Raw genomic sequence first — 14,267 nt, 5'->3', positions numbered from 1 at the left:
TGAGGCTAAGGACTACAATTCCATCGAGTCTAGTTCATTTCAGTCATCCGCTCAGTGCACAGACGGGACAAGGAGCACTTTCAGCGCTGCTTATTTGTCAAAGTCCCCCCCCGCCCCCCCCCCCCAAAAAAAGTGAAAATGGTAAAGTACATGCGACAGCACAGCGAGCTGAAACCCGAAGAGGTTCTGTCGGAGTCAGATGCTTCGATGGACCAGCAGGATGTCGGAGAGTTGTCCGAGTATTCTTTCAGCGACGTTTTATACTCCAAATGTTCCGCAATGGACCAAATCGGCACTTTCATGAAGAACGTGCAAGTGCTGCTCGATGCAGCAAATTACCTAGAAAATATCGACAAGAACAACGGAAGTAAGTAACACTGGCAGTAGGGGATATTAACACGTAATGCGCCGAGCAGACAACAATAGAGGCGAAGGCGACAAAAGTCGCGCAGCGCACAGATGAGAAGGACAGCAGCCAGTACATTTCACCTGCTACTGAAAAACTAGTCTAATCGACCTAACACACAAAATATCATCCTTGTAAAGAAATCGGAAAATTGCCTACATGTTTTATTCAGAACTGCCAGAGAGATTTTATTGCAACAAAAGCCTTCAGCTGAATGATCTTCTGCTCCCACTAAGACCACAAACTGGTCTTTGACAGAGCGGGAGATTTCATTAAATAAGCACGATTCATTCATCTTTTTTTTTTTTTTTAAATAGGCTTTGCATGCACATTTACGTTAATTCATTTAGACATTTATGATGTTTAAGACTCCTATTTTTCGGATTTGTGTTTTATGTCAGTATCCCAGCTTCTTTCACGCTTATTCCATTAAAAATATATATTCCACTCACAATTATAGCATTCAAGGACCGTCTTGCACATACAAACTGCGAGTTTGAGTATATTTTCTCTAAATATTTCCAATTCAAAGCCTATAATTTTCAGAAGCAGCTGCTTCCTTGTATGTGTTGTTCACATGGTTTCCACATGGAACAAATTGTAAAGTTTTCATTGGTCGGCACACATGTTCCCAGCGCGAGTCACTGCAGATAGCCAATCACACGCAGGTTCACGTCTGACGTCCTATGTTACTGGGAAGGAGGGTTCATGGGAACTGTAGGAAAATACAGACTAATACATGAGTGTTTTGATGTTAACATTTGCTAAGAAGGGTTGTCTGACTATTACACAGAGTTTTAATTCTTTTAGTTTAGTTCAATGGATGTGTTGCCACAGGCCACATATCTAATACAATAATTAAGGTCACATCTGTCATGCAAATTCAAGCCGTTGTGAAGCATTTAGCTTGGAGCACATTTGCTAAAATTGTACAATCCTCTTTTTTAATCCTCTTGATCATTTTCATCACCAGAATGTGAGCATGGTTATGCTTCAACTTACCCTGTGACCCAGACTGCACATCATCAGAAACAGCGTAAATTCAAGAACAAGAAATTGGATAATATTCACAATAGGTAGGTCCTAAATTAAATATAGTAGATGTGATTACCATGTTTGTTTTCATTTATGCATGGATTTGAGAACATATCTTAAATTATACATGATGCACAATCACTCTAAATAAAATGATTATGAACATTACATTATCAGTATTGTGGTATAACATGATTTTATTATTGCAGCATTAGATAGACAGATAGATAGACTGTATAATATGTTGTATTTTGCATCATTGAGACTTGTATAACATTTTTGTCTATACATTTATAACATCAACAGGTCAGCACACAATGAACTGGAAAAAAATAGGTGAGTAAAGCATGACAGATGAGGTCATGTGTATGCCGGTTTGTGACAAAAACAGTGTTGTCTCAACTGAAAGGTTTAAGGACATGATGAAGATAGGGAAATGTTGAGGTTGGTAGGTAGTCATCTTGGAATTCTACTTCCATCTTACTTCAATCCACTTTTGTGCAGAACAACGAAATGTGCAAAATTCAAACAGAAGTGGGAAGGAATAAGACAGCATCCACAGCCTTGTAACTGCTTTAGCAAATAAGGTACACAGGGAGTCTAACTCAAGAGCCAGCTGTCTCAAAATGGAGCTTCAAGCTCAACAAGCTTTCTCCATTCTGCCATGTTTGCAGATCTTGGTGCATGCCATATCAAAACAAGATGCACTGCATCCAAGGACTTCCAAAAAGACATTTATTTTCAACAGCCTCGGAAATTCGCCTATTGTGTATGATGGCAGTGTGCATTCTGCAAGACAGATAAATACATGGTGTAATGCATCCTCAGAAGCAGCAGTTCCTAGAGGACATGCAGACATGTCCCCAGTCAGCAAATGGGAACCGTCTGTTTCCAGACAACAGGGCTCCTTCCTGAGTGTTTCTCAGCAGCTTGCTTCTATTGCTCCAGGATGAGACAGCCACTGCTCTGAGCATGGCACAAATGTCTAGACACATTTGTCCTAAAATTACAGGTCCAGTTAATCTTCAACCGTAAACCATGTGTGTGAGAATCTTGGTTTGAGAGATGCACTAAATGATGAGAAAATGGGCATCTTCACAAGCAAGGCTTATTTCACATCCGGCTATTTTATATTACAAAATGGTGGCCAATGCAGAGAGAAAAGATGACATCACAACTTGGCCTACATTTTTCTCCATTATTTGAAAGGAGAGTGAGTGTCCTTTGCCAGTTTCTGCTTTCGTTCAGACCACAGGTCCAGAGGCCTTGGTGGATCAGAAACAGAGCATCGAGCTGACCTCAGCCGCTTTTAAATCGCAGGCAGACAGATCCATGTGTAATTGCAAAGGCGTCAGAAGGCTTGGCTAACTAGCAAAAGGGATAAACAGATAAATCAAGTGCCTGAATACCTTGACTGTTACATTGCTTAACACAGATGGATTAATGCTATCATAATTAGAATTTAACGGGACCAATCAAACAGCAGTTTTCCTTAACTATTAGAGAACTAATCAGATTGGAGAAGATGGAAATATTATAATCTGATTTATTAAGCATCATTGAAGATTAAATAATACATTAGTCTGGAAATTAATCTTTATGTCTGTATAATTGGGGCACAATGCACATTACTCCATGTATGCTGTCTCAAAAGAGAAGTGACCCGTCTTGACTGTCTCCTCCTGCAGACGAGCACATCTCCGCCTGTGTTTAGAGAGGTTGAAGTCCCTCATCCCTCTGGGACCAGACTGCAGTCGGCACACCACACTGGGACTGCTCAACAAAGCCAAAGCACATATCAAGGTGTGGTAGCCCCTGTTGTATGGTACCATCATGGGATTAAGGGCGGATTTCTGTCCAATGTAGTAATCAAAAAGTATTGACCGAAACATATCAACATACATAGTTCCCACTGCTTCTTTGTCCTGATAGGCCACATGCTAATAGTTGGTAATGCTACTATGGGAAAGTAGCAGTAGCAACATCACAAGAGTCATCATGCTGAAACAGTCCTTTTTCACAACAGACTAAAGCAGCTAAATTATACTTTTTTGTTTTATTTCCTTCTGTGCTTTTCCTTTTGTGGCGTATCAGAATGTTATCAGTGAAAAAGACAAATTGGTTACATCATTTTGGACAGAAGCCAAATGAATAAATGTAATAGTACATAATTCATGCTTTACACAAGCATTTTGCTTTGTGTACCTATCACTCGAATTTACCTGAAATTAAGAGACACACCCTTGCGTAAAAAAACGGTTGATGTCATATTAACAGCAAATATAGATCTGCAGTACTACAGAGGATGACCTTGATGTAGGGGAGGCACCTAGAATGACTCCTATTTGAGACCTGATGTGATTCCACAGTGATGGTCTGATCCTGTTTATTTATTTATTTTTTAGAAAATAATCGTATTTTAGTCTTGTAGCTCTAACCCTTGGTGGCCCACAGCCTCTGGTTTCCTCTCTGGTATTAGCTGCTGTGGTACTTTACTGTTGGTCGGGCTCCACTGTCTACATAGGCAGCTCGATATTTAGCCTGAAATTCATGTGGCCTTTGGAATTCGATACATTGTGTTAGGTAATTGCGTTAATTTAAAATAGACATAACTGCGCTCTTACTTGCTTTGTAATCATGGCCGACACGGTATAAACACCAGGATAAGAGCGGAAAGGTCTGGATTTACTATTTCTTCTTTGAACTTTGTGGCTTAGATCATTCAATATCTAATATAAAAGGTTAACGACAGCACACACGTGATTTAATGGCAGGCTGAGACCAATTTGGTGTTAAACTGTCACTCAATCATTAGAAGTGGGTAAATGAGATATTGACTATAGCAACAGAAAAGTTAGGGGCTTTCCCTGGGCACTTTCATGCAGTCAGTTTCCTCTGAACCGTTAGATGAACTGCACTTTAATGTACTTTGGCCTCAGCATTCGGACATTATGGTTGCTGCTTGGTTATTTCAATTGTTCTTCCCCTTTTAAACAAATCTCCCTGTTTCTAGGGCTGTCCTTTGTAGGAGTTTAAGCCTTGTGTAGTTGTTGATTAGGTCTTTTGTCTTTCACACTTTAGATTAATGTGAATAGTACACTGACCATCACCAGATCTGTCCTGGTTGTTAGAACTGACTGCTTGAATGAGCCGCTGAGTATGTCTGAACTGCGCAAATGATTCTGTAACATCAAAGCATCCAAGACTCAACACTTTGGCTCCCCTGAAGGCTACAGTGTAAGCCAGATAAGATATTTTGAGGGAAATTTGGGATTTTCTTAAACTCCATCTGCAGGCTTCAGCAGTGGGAAGCAGTTGAGGGATGATTGAAGGCTGACATATGAAAGCAATCTTGGCAGCAGTCTGTGGGAATGTGTGTCTGTGTGTGTCTCTGTGTGATGTCATCTGTGGATTTCAGACTTGCTTGTTTAAAGTCCAGGAAATATGGCCCCTGAATGCTGCGGTTTTGTATTTGTGGAACCAGAGGTTGTGTGGATGAGTAAAAGGGCGGAGTAGGTGCAAGCAGCATGAAGGTCATGGCAGCAGGAAGTGAAATATAGAAAGAAAACACTCTACATTGTATGACAGGAAAAGCATGAATACGTGCTACTCTCCCTTGCATCACTATACCAAACTCCCATTGTAAAACTAGCATTTTTGGGGGAATTTTTTAATTTTATTTATGGCACAATCAGATGTGATGATGGGTGTGAAGTGATTGGATTAGGGTTAGTTTGGTTATTTGTTGGCTTCTTAAACAAACTTTCAAGTGCTCATATTATGTTTTTTGGCTTTGTGTTATATATCTTTTTTTGCACATTATAGGTTTACAGAGTGAAAAAGCCCAAAGTCCACCCCTAAGGGACTTGCAGAACACACAAAAGAAAACACTGTTCACAAACTGCTCCATACAGTTCTATTGTAGTCCAGCCTTTACTTCCATGACAAACGTGCGTCACTTTGTAACGCACATTATAACGCCCTCATACTCAGTAAGTACTGATAACTTGTCAGAAGCAGTACTTACTGTGCGTGTGCAACTCCCAACAAAGATGGAAAAGAAGTGAGATGCCTCACTCCACTCTGTGGCTAAAACAGAGTGATCCACACACAATATGGTGTTTGTTTGAAAATTAAACCATGTAAACGTATTCTGATGTGACTCCCCTGAAAATGAGCATAATAGCACTTAATAGCTGTTTGTATGTGTTGTTTGACGTTTACATTTACATTTAAAATAACTCTTGTGCACCACAAATGAACCAAAATCAATGTTCAACCTGGGTAAGGTTAAATATATTAAAGCTAAGAATGAATGTTTCTGCGTGCAGGACAAGATGACCTTTATATTCATTTGTTTACCAAAACCAAAGCAATTACTCTGCCTTTTGCATCAAGTCTTCTTTCACTTATATCCACATCACACAGAGACATCAGCTATTCCTAGAATCCAACCATGCTGAATATTTCATTAGAAGGCACGGGGGGTATCCCAGTTGCAGAAGAAACTACATATTAACATTACTGCTAAGTTTACCATCCTCTCATGCATGTAGTATGTTAATATGACAAACATCTAGAGAGGCGTTGTCATAATGGTGGGATTTAAAGTAAACACCCAATGTGGCACACACACAAACAGTTTTGTGAGACTATCTTTGTGGGGACCCGTCATTGACATAATGCATTCCCGAGCCTTATCCCTATGCATTCTAACCTAATCCTAAAACAAATTCAACCCTCAAATAGCACTTTAAATTTGTGGAGTGCAGCATGTTGCATGTATACTGTACTCCTGGTTTTTAGATCCCACATACACACACAAACAAACTCTTGATTACCTGTACATAACAAAACAATTAACTCTTCTGTATACCTCCCTTATTCAGAAACTTGAAGAGATGGACCGGAGGAGTCTGCACCAGCTGGAGACCTTAGAGAGGGAGCAGAGGCACCTGCAGAGGCAGCTATCCCAGCTGCAGACTCACGGAGATAGGGAGAGGGTCCGTACGGACAGCGTGGGCTCCCGCATGGACTCTGACCGCTCAGAGTCTGACAAAGGTCAGTGTTCTGAGTCGGTACCTTTGTCCAAGGACACCACCTTTAGTATCATTAGGGTTCGTCAACATTCATGGAAAGCCCAGTTTCAAATATTTTAACTAACATGATTCAGAAAACTAATCTGTATGAATTAATCTTGTTTTTGTGCAGAGGAAATTGAAGTGGATGTGGGAAGCACTGAGTTCTCCCATGGAGAAATGGATAGTGTAAGCACCAATGGAGCAAGTGACCTGGACGACCACAGCAGCCGCCAGAGCTCCGCTAGTGACGAAGGCTACTCCACATGCAGTCTAAAACTGGCTTTCTCTGCTTAAAGCACCAGCCTATACTTTCACTTCAGCTGCAGTCTTTCATGGCTTTCACCTTGAAAGTACCAGCCTAAAGCTCCATTCACCCTTTGCAGTTTAGGTTAACTGTCTTCAGAAGAAGAACCAGCCTCAATCCCACCTTTGACCTGACAAATGAAATGTCTACTCCACCCTGAGAACCAGCCTTAAGTTCAACTCAGCCTAAAAGCCAAGAGGCTCCTCTCCATCAGTGTGAAACATTTGACACAACAGCCTCAAATTTAACTTCTCTGGCAATATACAGTTTCCTCGTTTTCAGAGTAGACTTAACCCATCACCTGAATGACCTTTAACCCATTACCAGCTTGAACCAACCATACCTGCAATCAAAACTGACCCTGTAGAGGACCCATGATCACACCAGTGTCCAACACTGGGGGGGAAACTCTACCTTTAGTCAAGTTAATCCTCTGAAACCAGCAAAAACACTAAAACCCCTATACCAGCTAGAAGCTCCTCATTGGGAACGTTTGCCTTGTAAAAACATAGCCCCTCTTCTTCGGATAACATATCCAGACAGCACTTCTTGTCAGTGTACAAGCCGGTGACAAGGGCTACAATGTCTGCATTCCAAAATGTTTATTACACTCCAATAATCTCTGCTTTAGGACCCGCAACCATCACTGATCCACGTGGCGTCCCTTCTCTTGACTGAAATACAGTCGTATCCAAACAGGTGGTGTAGTCCAACCTTGTTATTCTTATTTATTTTGCATTATGATTATAATATTTATTTTTGGTATATTTAATTTTACTGTAGCTAGATCTTGGCCATGTTTGAACTTTTTGCAATTTTGTTTATGTCTACCAAATTCGATGACATTAAATTTTGCCCCACATATGCAGTGCTAAAAGTTTACTCAATGTTTTGTTGAATCACGTCTTTCACACGGTGCGCTAATGCAATTTTATTTAGACAATAATAAGCTATCCCACACTTGTCCAAGCACAAGGCTTAAAGCAATAAAGTGTCTAGTTTTATCATATCCTTAATGCTGGCTGTGTTTAGAACACTATTCTGTCCGTCCAACACCAAATAGCTTTTTGCTAGTTTTCCACTTGCTCCAGTAGTGGTATCCGTTTTAATATTGAGCACTAAAAACAATTGTGATTTAAAAAAAAAAAAAAAAAAAAAAAAAAAAAAAGCTATGGTGCATGTGTATTGAATGTAGCTTGTCTAATCATGTTGTAATATGCTTTGGATTGACGAGTCTTAAAAAATGCCTGTAGCATGAACATAAACACTACAGAATACTAATTTTGGTTTATACTTAAGTGTTTGGTACTGTATCTTTAATGTATTGTAGCAACAACAAAAAAGTTAAAATCTTTCAAATTTGGAGACTTCCCATTAATAATCCAATGTATATTTGACATAGAATTGCACTGCTGACCTGTTGGAATCCATGGAACCAAATAAGACATTTCAATATGATCATTTATCTGCATTTTCCTGGTCCAAGTCCTAAGCAGATCACCACCACATTGTGTCTTAACATGGGTATATGACTCTTGCAAAAAGTTCCTTGTTACAGGTCTTTTTTGCCCCCTCAACCTGTTTGGGAAACTATAAAATGCACTATAAAAAAAGACTTAAGGAAGTACATCAAAGCACACCCCCGAATGTTTTCTCTTGTGCTTAATCAGCCATCCAAGGTGACTTTGTTGCAAAAATGTGCTGCTGGTCCCCTGCTAGTACTTTGTTACAGTTCCTGAAACCTTACCTGAAACTAAATAAACCTCTACTACCAAAACAATAATCAATGTCTTTTTTTGTTAAGCTTGCCATCAATGTTCAAATAATTAAAGTGGGTGTCTTGTATTAGGCCGACAAGTATCGCAGATAAATCAAGTCTGTAGCTAACATTGTCAAACAAAAAAACTGATGTGACTTTAAGGAAAACGGGTTGTTTTAAAAGTTGTAGCATGCTGCTCCATTTATTATTAACGGTAAATCCTATGGGACCCGACGGAGCCGAAATGTACAACGTGATGTAAAAACAGTCAGAATGAAGTGGAAGCAAGGATTTAAAAAACTGAAAACAAAACAATGTTTATTTCACTGTTATATACACAGAAATTAAAACGCAAATTGAGCCATGTCAAATCAACACCATTATTGACGTTCAGACTCCCTTACAATGGGTCAGTGCTTAAAATCCAGTTTCAAATTAAACCAAATCTGCAGGAGTGTATATTAATACTCAAGGGTTAAATTGGGCTCAGTTATTTCAGGTTTGCTAGATACCAAAGATCTGCCACAAACCGTCTTGCATTAAAGACATAATATCATTTTGTAAAATCAATACATCGTTTAAAAAGGCCCAAATGAGTAAGATTTTCCTTAAAAACAATGTATGGACCCAAACAAAATAATCCCTTTCAATCATCTTGTGACCCTCTGGAAGTGTGTGGCAGTGTCTGCATCTGCAGAGACCGTGCTCTCGGCCTGCATTTTCTTATTATGCTTTGTTCGAGACGTTTCTGAGCATCAACCTCTCAGATCATAAGCACGCATCCAAGAGAAAGATACAGAAAGGGTGGACACAAAAATGCAAATATAGTCAAAACTTAAAGTGGACAAAGCTCGTTCCAAAACCAGAGTGAACCTGGGGTTGGCTTTCACCTGCTGCCGAGCAACGAACCCCTCGTTGAGCGTGGAAGGAGGGACTCATTTTGAATGCTGGGTTTAAGAACTGAAACTGACAAATCCTACTCATTTTGCCCTAAAATAGAATATCAAAGCCATTCACATTCCATTATTAAAGCTGTTAGTTTCTGACTTAAGTGTCCACCGCTGACATAGAAGAGCGTAGGCCTATGTATTTGGGCTGAGCCGCAATTTAACCCCCGTTTATACTCTTAGCAGGTATTTAGGCCTTAGTGAAACCTGGACAGAAACAGCAAACTCTACAGCTTTTCTACAACGCCACTTCCTGTTCTTACATAACAGTTGACCATGTTCCAGGGCAGGGAAAATCCCCTCCATCGGATATTTTTTGTTGCGTACCTACATAATATCTAAGAAAACTACTGGTACATCAATATTTCAAACAATGGTGTGCAAGCAATTCCTTTCAAAGCTTTCTTTAGTTGGGACAAATAAATCATGTATAAACACAATGGAAAACACTGAAACAGCTAGTGTACAGTGGATTATTATATGTACAGAATATATCAGGTCACTGAGGCATTAGATGTCTGACATTGTATTTTGACGTGTCATGGTACTGGGTCATTGGCTTGTCTGCAATACCACATGTTCCCACTCCAACCTTTCCATTTACACTTTCTGGAGATGCAAATATGCTCCTCTTTACCTAGAAGAAAAACAGAAAATCCATCATTGTTTCAAAATGCATTAATGGATTATTGGATGACTTTTAAATATACCACACACATACAATCTTTCCACAGCAATTCAAGGACTGTGTGGAACTAGTTTGAAGTTACCTAGCCCTCCCGTCATGTACGACGTTGCAGTATGCAATGCAGTGTGAAGGACAGGGGACTGTTATGCCAGTGGCTAAAATAGCTCAAATCCACACCATAATGATTTAAAGATATCCATGTAACTGATTTCACAATTTAGTTGGACTTTTTTAAATTAATTTTAATGCTAGATAGCAAATGGAAGCAGACGTCTACAGTAAGTTACCCCAAGTTGTCCACTGTTTACACAATGTGCCATAGGTTTCTAACCATGGGTTACTCTCAAATAAATTCACGCCTTTAAAAAAAAAAAAAAAAAAGAACAAGTACCTGTCCTTTCTTGTTCTTTGAGTATGCTTTGTTGTTGAACTGTTGCCACTTTGACTTTTGTTCCTCCCTCTCTTGCTCCAATTCCTTCATCCTCAAAACCTTCTTCTGGGCTTTTTTCTTCTTATACTCTCTCTGCTCCGCTATCTGCTCTTTCCTAAAGAGACAGACAATAAAGTGAAACATTTAAATCCTGTCCATGATGTACAAATACACAAACATGGTGTGAAAAATACAAAAGACTATCATTAGTGAGTACAACATACAGTATAAATTGAAGGAAACCATATTTGCAAAATATATTCAGCTATGGTAATGTATAAACTGTACTATTGTATTGTAAGTGAATCACTGCTGAAGCCTTCTCTGTTAAGCAAATATGTTAAAAGAGCACACACTTAGGGTCTCTTTCCCTGGAATGTACATATCAATGAATGTTATTAATGTAGAAAAAAACACAGGATGATCCTTTTTAAAAATCAGTCAAGAGAAATAAAAGAAATCAACAGAGGCACTGTTGGTGTTGCATGTTAAATATTCATTTGAGTTCTAGGGGGCACACGTAATTTCCAACCAGTAAGGACTAATAAAGCTAGGTGCTTGAATGGTTTTGAAACTGTATTGCAAAATTGTCAACTCAAAATGTGATAGTTCAAAGAGATGTTTTCCTTTTAAGGATTAAAACGGCAAAAAAAAAATCTCAGTCATTTATTTAATGAACCAGGCCTGGAAATGGTTAGTTTTGATGTCTAAATGCCTATCACTTGCCATTTATCTACTGTGCAGCCAACTTGAAATTAAAGCTTTTTTTTTTTTTTCCAAATTCACCCATGTCATTACCATGCAATATGAGAATGGCACAGTAGAGTGTATCCTGGATATTACTCCACTTACTGTTGCTAATTTCCTAGAAGCCAATTAAAAAGGGAGCTGCTCACAATTATATAACCATTATACAAACCAAGGATTACACAAGACAAAAAATTTAACTAAAAAACAAATAGGTGGCACTTGCACAATGTTTTGTGAATCCAAATACAATCCTTAAAATGTTTTTCGGATGTTTAGCAGGATGTTAGCAAAGGTTTGTATGTACGCACATTGAGTGAGTGAGACAAGAGCTTTTTTATTCATACCTTGATTTCGGCTTTAGACTCCCCTCCTCGTCGGAACGTTTCCCCTCCTCTCTTGGTCTGAGGTTCTGCAGAGGAATCACTTCAGCATTCCCGTACCCAGCAAAGGTAACGGCTGCAGTTCCGTTCTCCCGGTCTATCTCCTCAATCTCAGCCTCATACACCCTGCCAAAAAATCCCGTCTGTAAGCAGGTGAGTATGAGCCAAATACTCAAGCTCTACTTAATAAGCAACGCTAAACTAATATAATTCTGAATGGTAAATTCTTCTGTGTAATATGTGACTAAAAGATGTTCTTTGAGCATTTTCTAAGACAACAATGTACATACATTTTGTTCCACTTAAGGTCAAACATACATGAAACTCAAATTTACAGTTGCTCGTCTCTACATGTTTTGGCAAATGCATAAAGAAAAAAAAAAAACAGTTGCTTGGTTATAGTCTTTGGTAAACAAATATTTCCAGGGTATGTTGGTGGCACGGTTGTCTTGGGAAATTGTATAACATTTACACATTGGAATTAAATGCATTCCTAGCCAATTTCAGATTTCAGCTACGCAAAAGGAGCTAAAATTACGCTTTACTTTAGGTCATGCCTCTGTTGTGAAAGCGTGTTCCTTGTAGGTTTTTCAAACAATCTTTCTGAAAAGCTAATGAGCAATTTCTTCACATTTTAAGATGCATTGTTATCCATCACTAGACAGAATAACACACACACACACCTCATTATTTAACAAAGTTAAAACAACCAACCACTAAACTACATTTGAATGTAAAATGATTTATGATTGTATTACAATACCTTTGATAGAATAAGAAGGTGTTTTATTGAATTGTTTACCACAGAATAATAGAAGACAACATAGTAATTTGTGGGCTTTTAGAACGATTGACTGACAACTCCTGAATTATCAGCCACTATATAATAACATCAAAACAAAAATTTGTGCTGTGTGGATAATCTGGTTTGGGGGAATTTCTCAGTGAGTAAAATCGTTTGGAATTGTGCAAAAATGTATTTCGTCTCAAGGGACAAAATGCACTTATTATCTATAATAATATAGTACGAGCAATTAGATACTTTTGTCCAAAGTGACATCCAAACATTGTGCAGCAAAGATAAACAAATAACATGGACAGACAGAACCTAATTCATAAAACCACTACTCTAATTCAGATAAAGAACTGAAATTGTAGTGCAATAAGAAATGCGCTTGCATGTAATGAAGAGGCTGGTGATACTCACTGTCCGTCCTGATTCCACACAGCCATACATTTGTCCCCAACTTTCCAGCCATGCTTCAGGGGTACCGTTTCCGAGCCATGGGTACTAGAAGCGCTATCTGTAGGCTGTGATGTCAGGAGGTCTTTTGTCAAATCGATGACTTCCTGAAGAAGAAAAGATAAGTAAAAAAAAACTTAAATTTTTTTTAATCATATTTTCTTGTAAATGAGGATGCACATTCTTACATTGTATTAACATATTTCACAACAAAAAGCTTGCTTCTAAATCTGAATTATTACAGCCTTTACTTGCTTCTGTAATCCAGCAAAGAGCAATACGCTACTTAAGCGGAGTGCTTATCACTTGAACGCATCACATTCACACAAACCTGCAAGTCTTTCTGAAGTTTAAGAAGGTCTTCATTTTCTGAGTCCGTCGATAAGGCAACTTCTACTTGCTGTAGCTGGGCTTTGTAGCTGTTCAACTGTTTCATCAAGTCTTCCGACATCTGTGTTGTCAAAAAAACAAGACAATTTTCTTAAAAAGTTGGCTAACGATAGCTAGCTGCTAAATGTAGCTAAACATCTTAAATAGCTAACTTGTCACATTTGTTTAACAATTTAAATCATACAAATTACTTGTATAGTGTGTTTTTAATGCGAAATGAGTGAAACCCGGGCTACTCAAAATTTAACACGAAAAGGAAAAACCACCAAATGTCACGTTAGCTTAACGCTACAACTGTTAACGTTAGCAATATCCCTCGGCCCTCTTTCTTCGACGTAACGCTAAACTTGACGTGACGATGGCTAACGTTAATGCTAGCAACGACCGGCAATCACAAAAATAAACTGTAGGTGTGTAATCTTACCTTGGTATAAATGCTCTTCACTGATAAATACCGAAAGCATTCGAATCTCAAGTCAACGATTTGCCAAACCGAGCTAACGTTACTGCTTAAAAGAACAACAGTACTCCCGTACACGAAGAGCAAACCGGAAGTCTGGGGGGGAAAAAAATACTTCTTCTTCGGGTTTTACGTCAGCTCGCATCCTTAATGTTGCACTACTGCCATCGTCTGGACTTAGTTAACTCCTATAGCTTCCAGTATGTCAGTTTTTCCTCACATGCTCTACAGCTTCTGGTACTCAATGAGACGATGATGAGAAAAAAAAAAACTGTTTGTGGAGTCGCTTTAATGTGATATGAGTGCCATTTAGGTTGCTGTGTCCAATTCTTAACCCAATTATTGTTACTTGTTCTTTCTGTTTTGTTCCACAACTACTTAAAGTACATACAGT

The 14,267-nt window shown here is 38.8% G+C and overlaps 2 protein-coding genes across 2 annotated transcripts; one reads left to right on the top strand and one right to left on the bottom strand.

The window, feature by feature from the left end:
- Positions 1-8,598, top strand: LOC117960861 (max-interacting protein 1-like). The gene is made up of 6 exons (XM_034899106.1): positions 1-367; positions 1,380-1,482; positions 1,748-1,777; positions 3,130-3,244; positions 6,331-6,502; positions 6,653-8,598. The coding sequence occupies exons 1-6, from the start codon at positions 139-141 to the stop codon at positions 6,814-6,816; spliced, it is 813 nt and encodes a 270-aa protein (XP_034754997.1). The 5' UTR covers positions 1-138; the 3' UTR covers positions 6,817-8,598.
- Positions 8,599-8,876: 278 nt separating this feature from the next.
- On the bottom strand, positions 8,877-13,995 carry smndc1 (survival motor neuron domain containing 1). The gene is made up of 6 exons (XM_034899107.1): positions 13,838-13,995; positions 13,355-13,474; positions 12,988-13,130; positions 11,745-11,906; positions 10,612-10,765; positions 8,877-10,169 (listed from the first exon to the last, which is right to left on the bottom strand). The coding sequence occupies exons 2-6, from the start codon at positions 13,472-13,474 to the stop codon at positions 10,032-10,034; spliced, it is 717 nt and encodes a 238-aa protein (XP_034754998.1). The 5' UTR covers positions 13,838-13,995; the 3' UTR covers positions 8,877-10,031.
- Positions 13,996-14,267: the final 272 nt, after the last annotated feature.

The sequence above is a fragment of the Etheostoma cragini genome, chromosome 17 (assembly GCF_013103735.1).
Source record: "Etheostoma cragini isolate CJK2018 chromosome 17, CSU_Ecrag_1.0, whole genome shotgun sequence".
NCBI classification, from domain to species: domain Eukaryota; kingdom Metazoa; phylum Chordata; class Actinopteri; order Perciformes; family Percidae; genus Etheostoma; species Etheostoma cragini.
This window is presented reverse-complemented; position numbering and strand designations above follow the sequence as displayed.

Coding starts and splice junctions, on each gene's coding strand:
- LOC117960861 (XM_034899106.1), top strand. CDS start 139: ATGGTAAAGTACATGCGACAGCACAGCGAGCTGAAACCCGAAGAGGTT. Junction 1,483..1,747: donor TTGGATAATATTCACAATAG/GTAGGTCCTAAA, acceptor TAACATCAACAG/GTCAGCACACAATGAACTGG. Junction 3,245..6,330: donor AAGCCAAAGCACATATCAAG/GTGTGGTAGCCC, acceptor TCCCTTATTCAG/AAACTTGAAGAGATGGACCG.
- smndc1 (XM_034899107.1), bottom strand. CDS start 13,474: ATGTCGGAAGACTTGATGAAACAGTTGAACAGCTACAAAGCCCAGCTA. Junction 13,131..13,354: donor AACTTCAGAAAGACTTGCAG/GTTTGTGTGAAT, acceptor TTTCTTCTTCAG/GAAGTCATCGATTTGACAAA. Junction 10,766..11,744: donor AGTCTAAAGCCGAAATCAAG/GTATGAATAAAA, acceptor CTGTCTCTTTAG/GAAAGAGCAGATAGCGGAGC.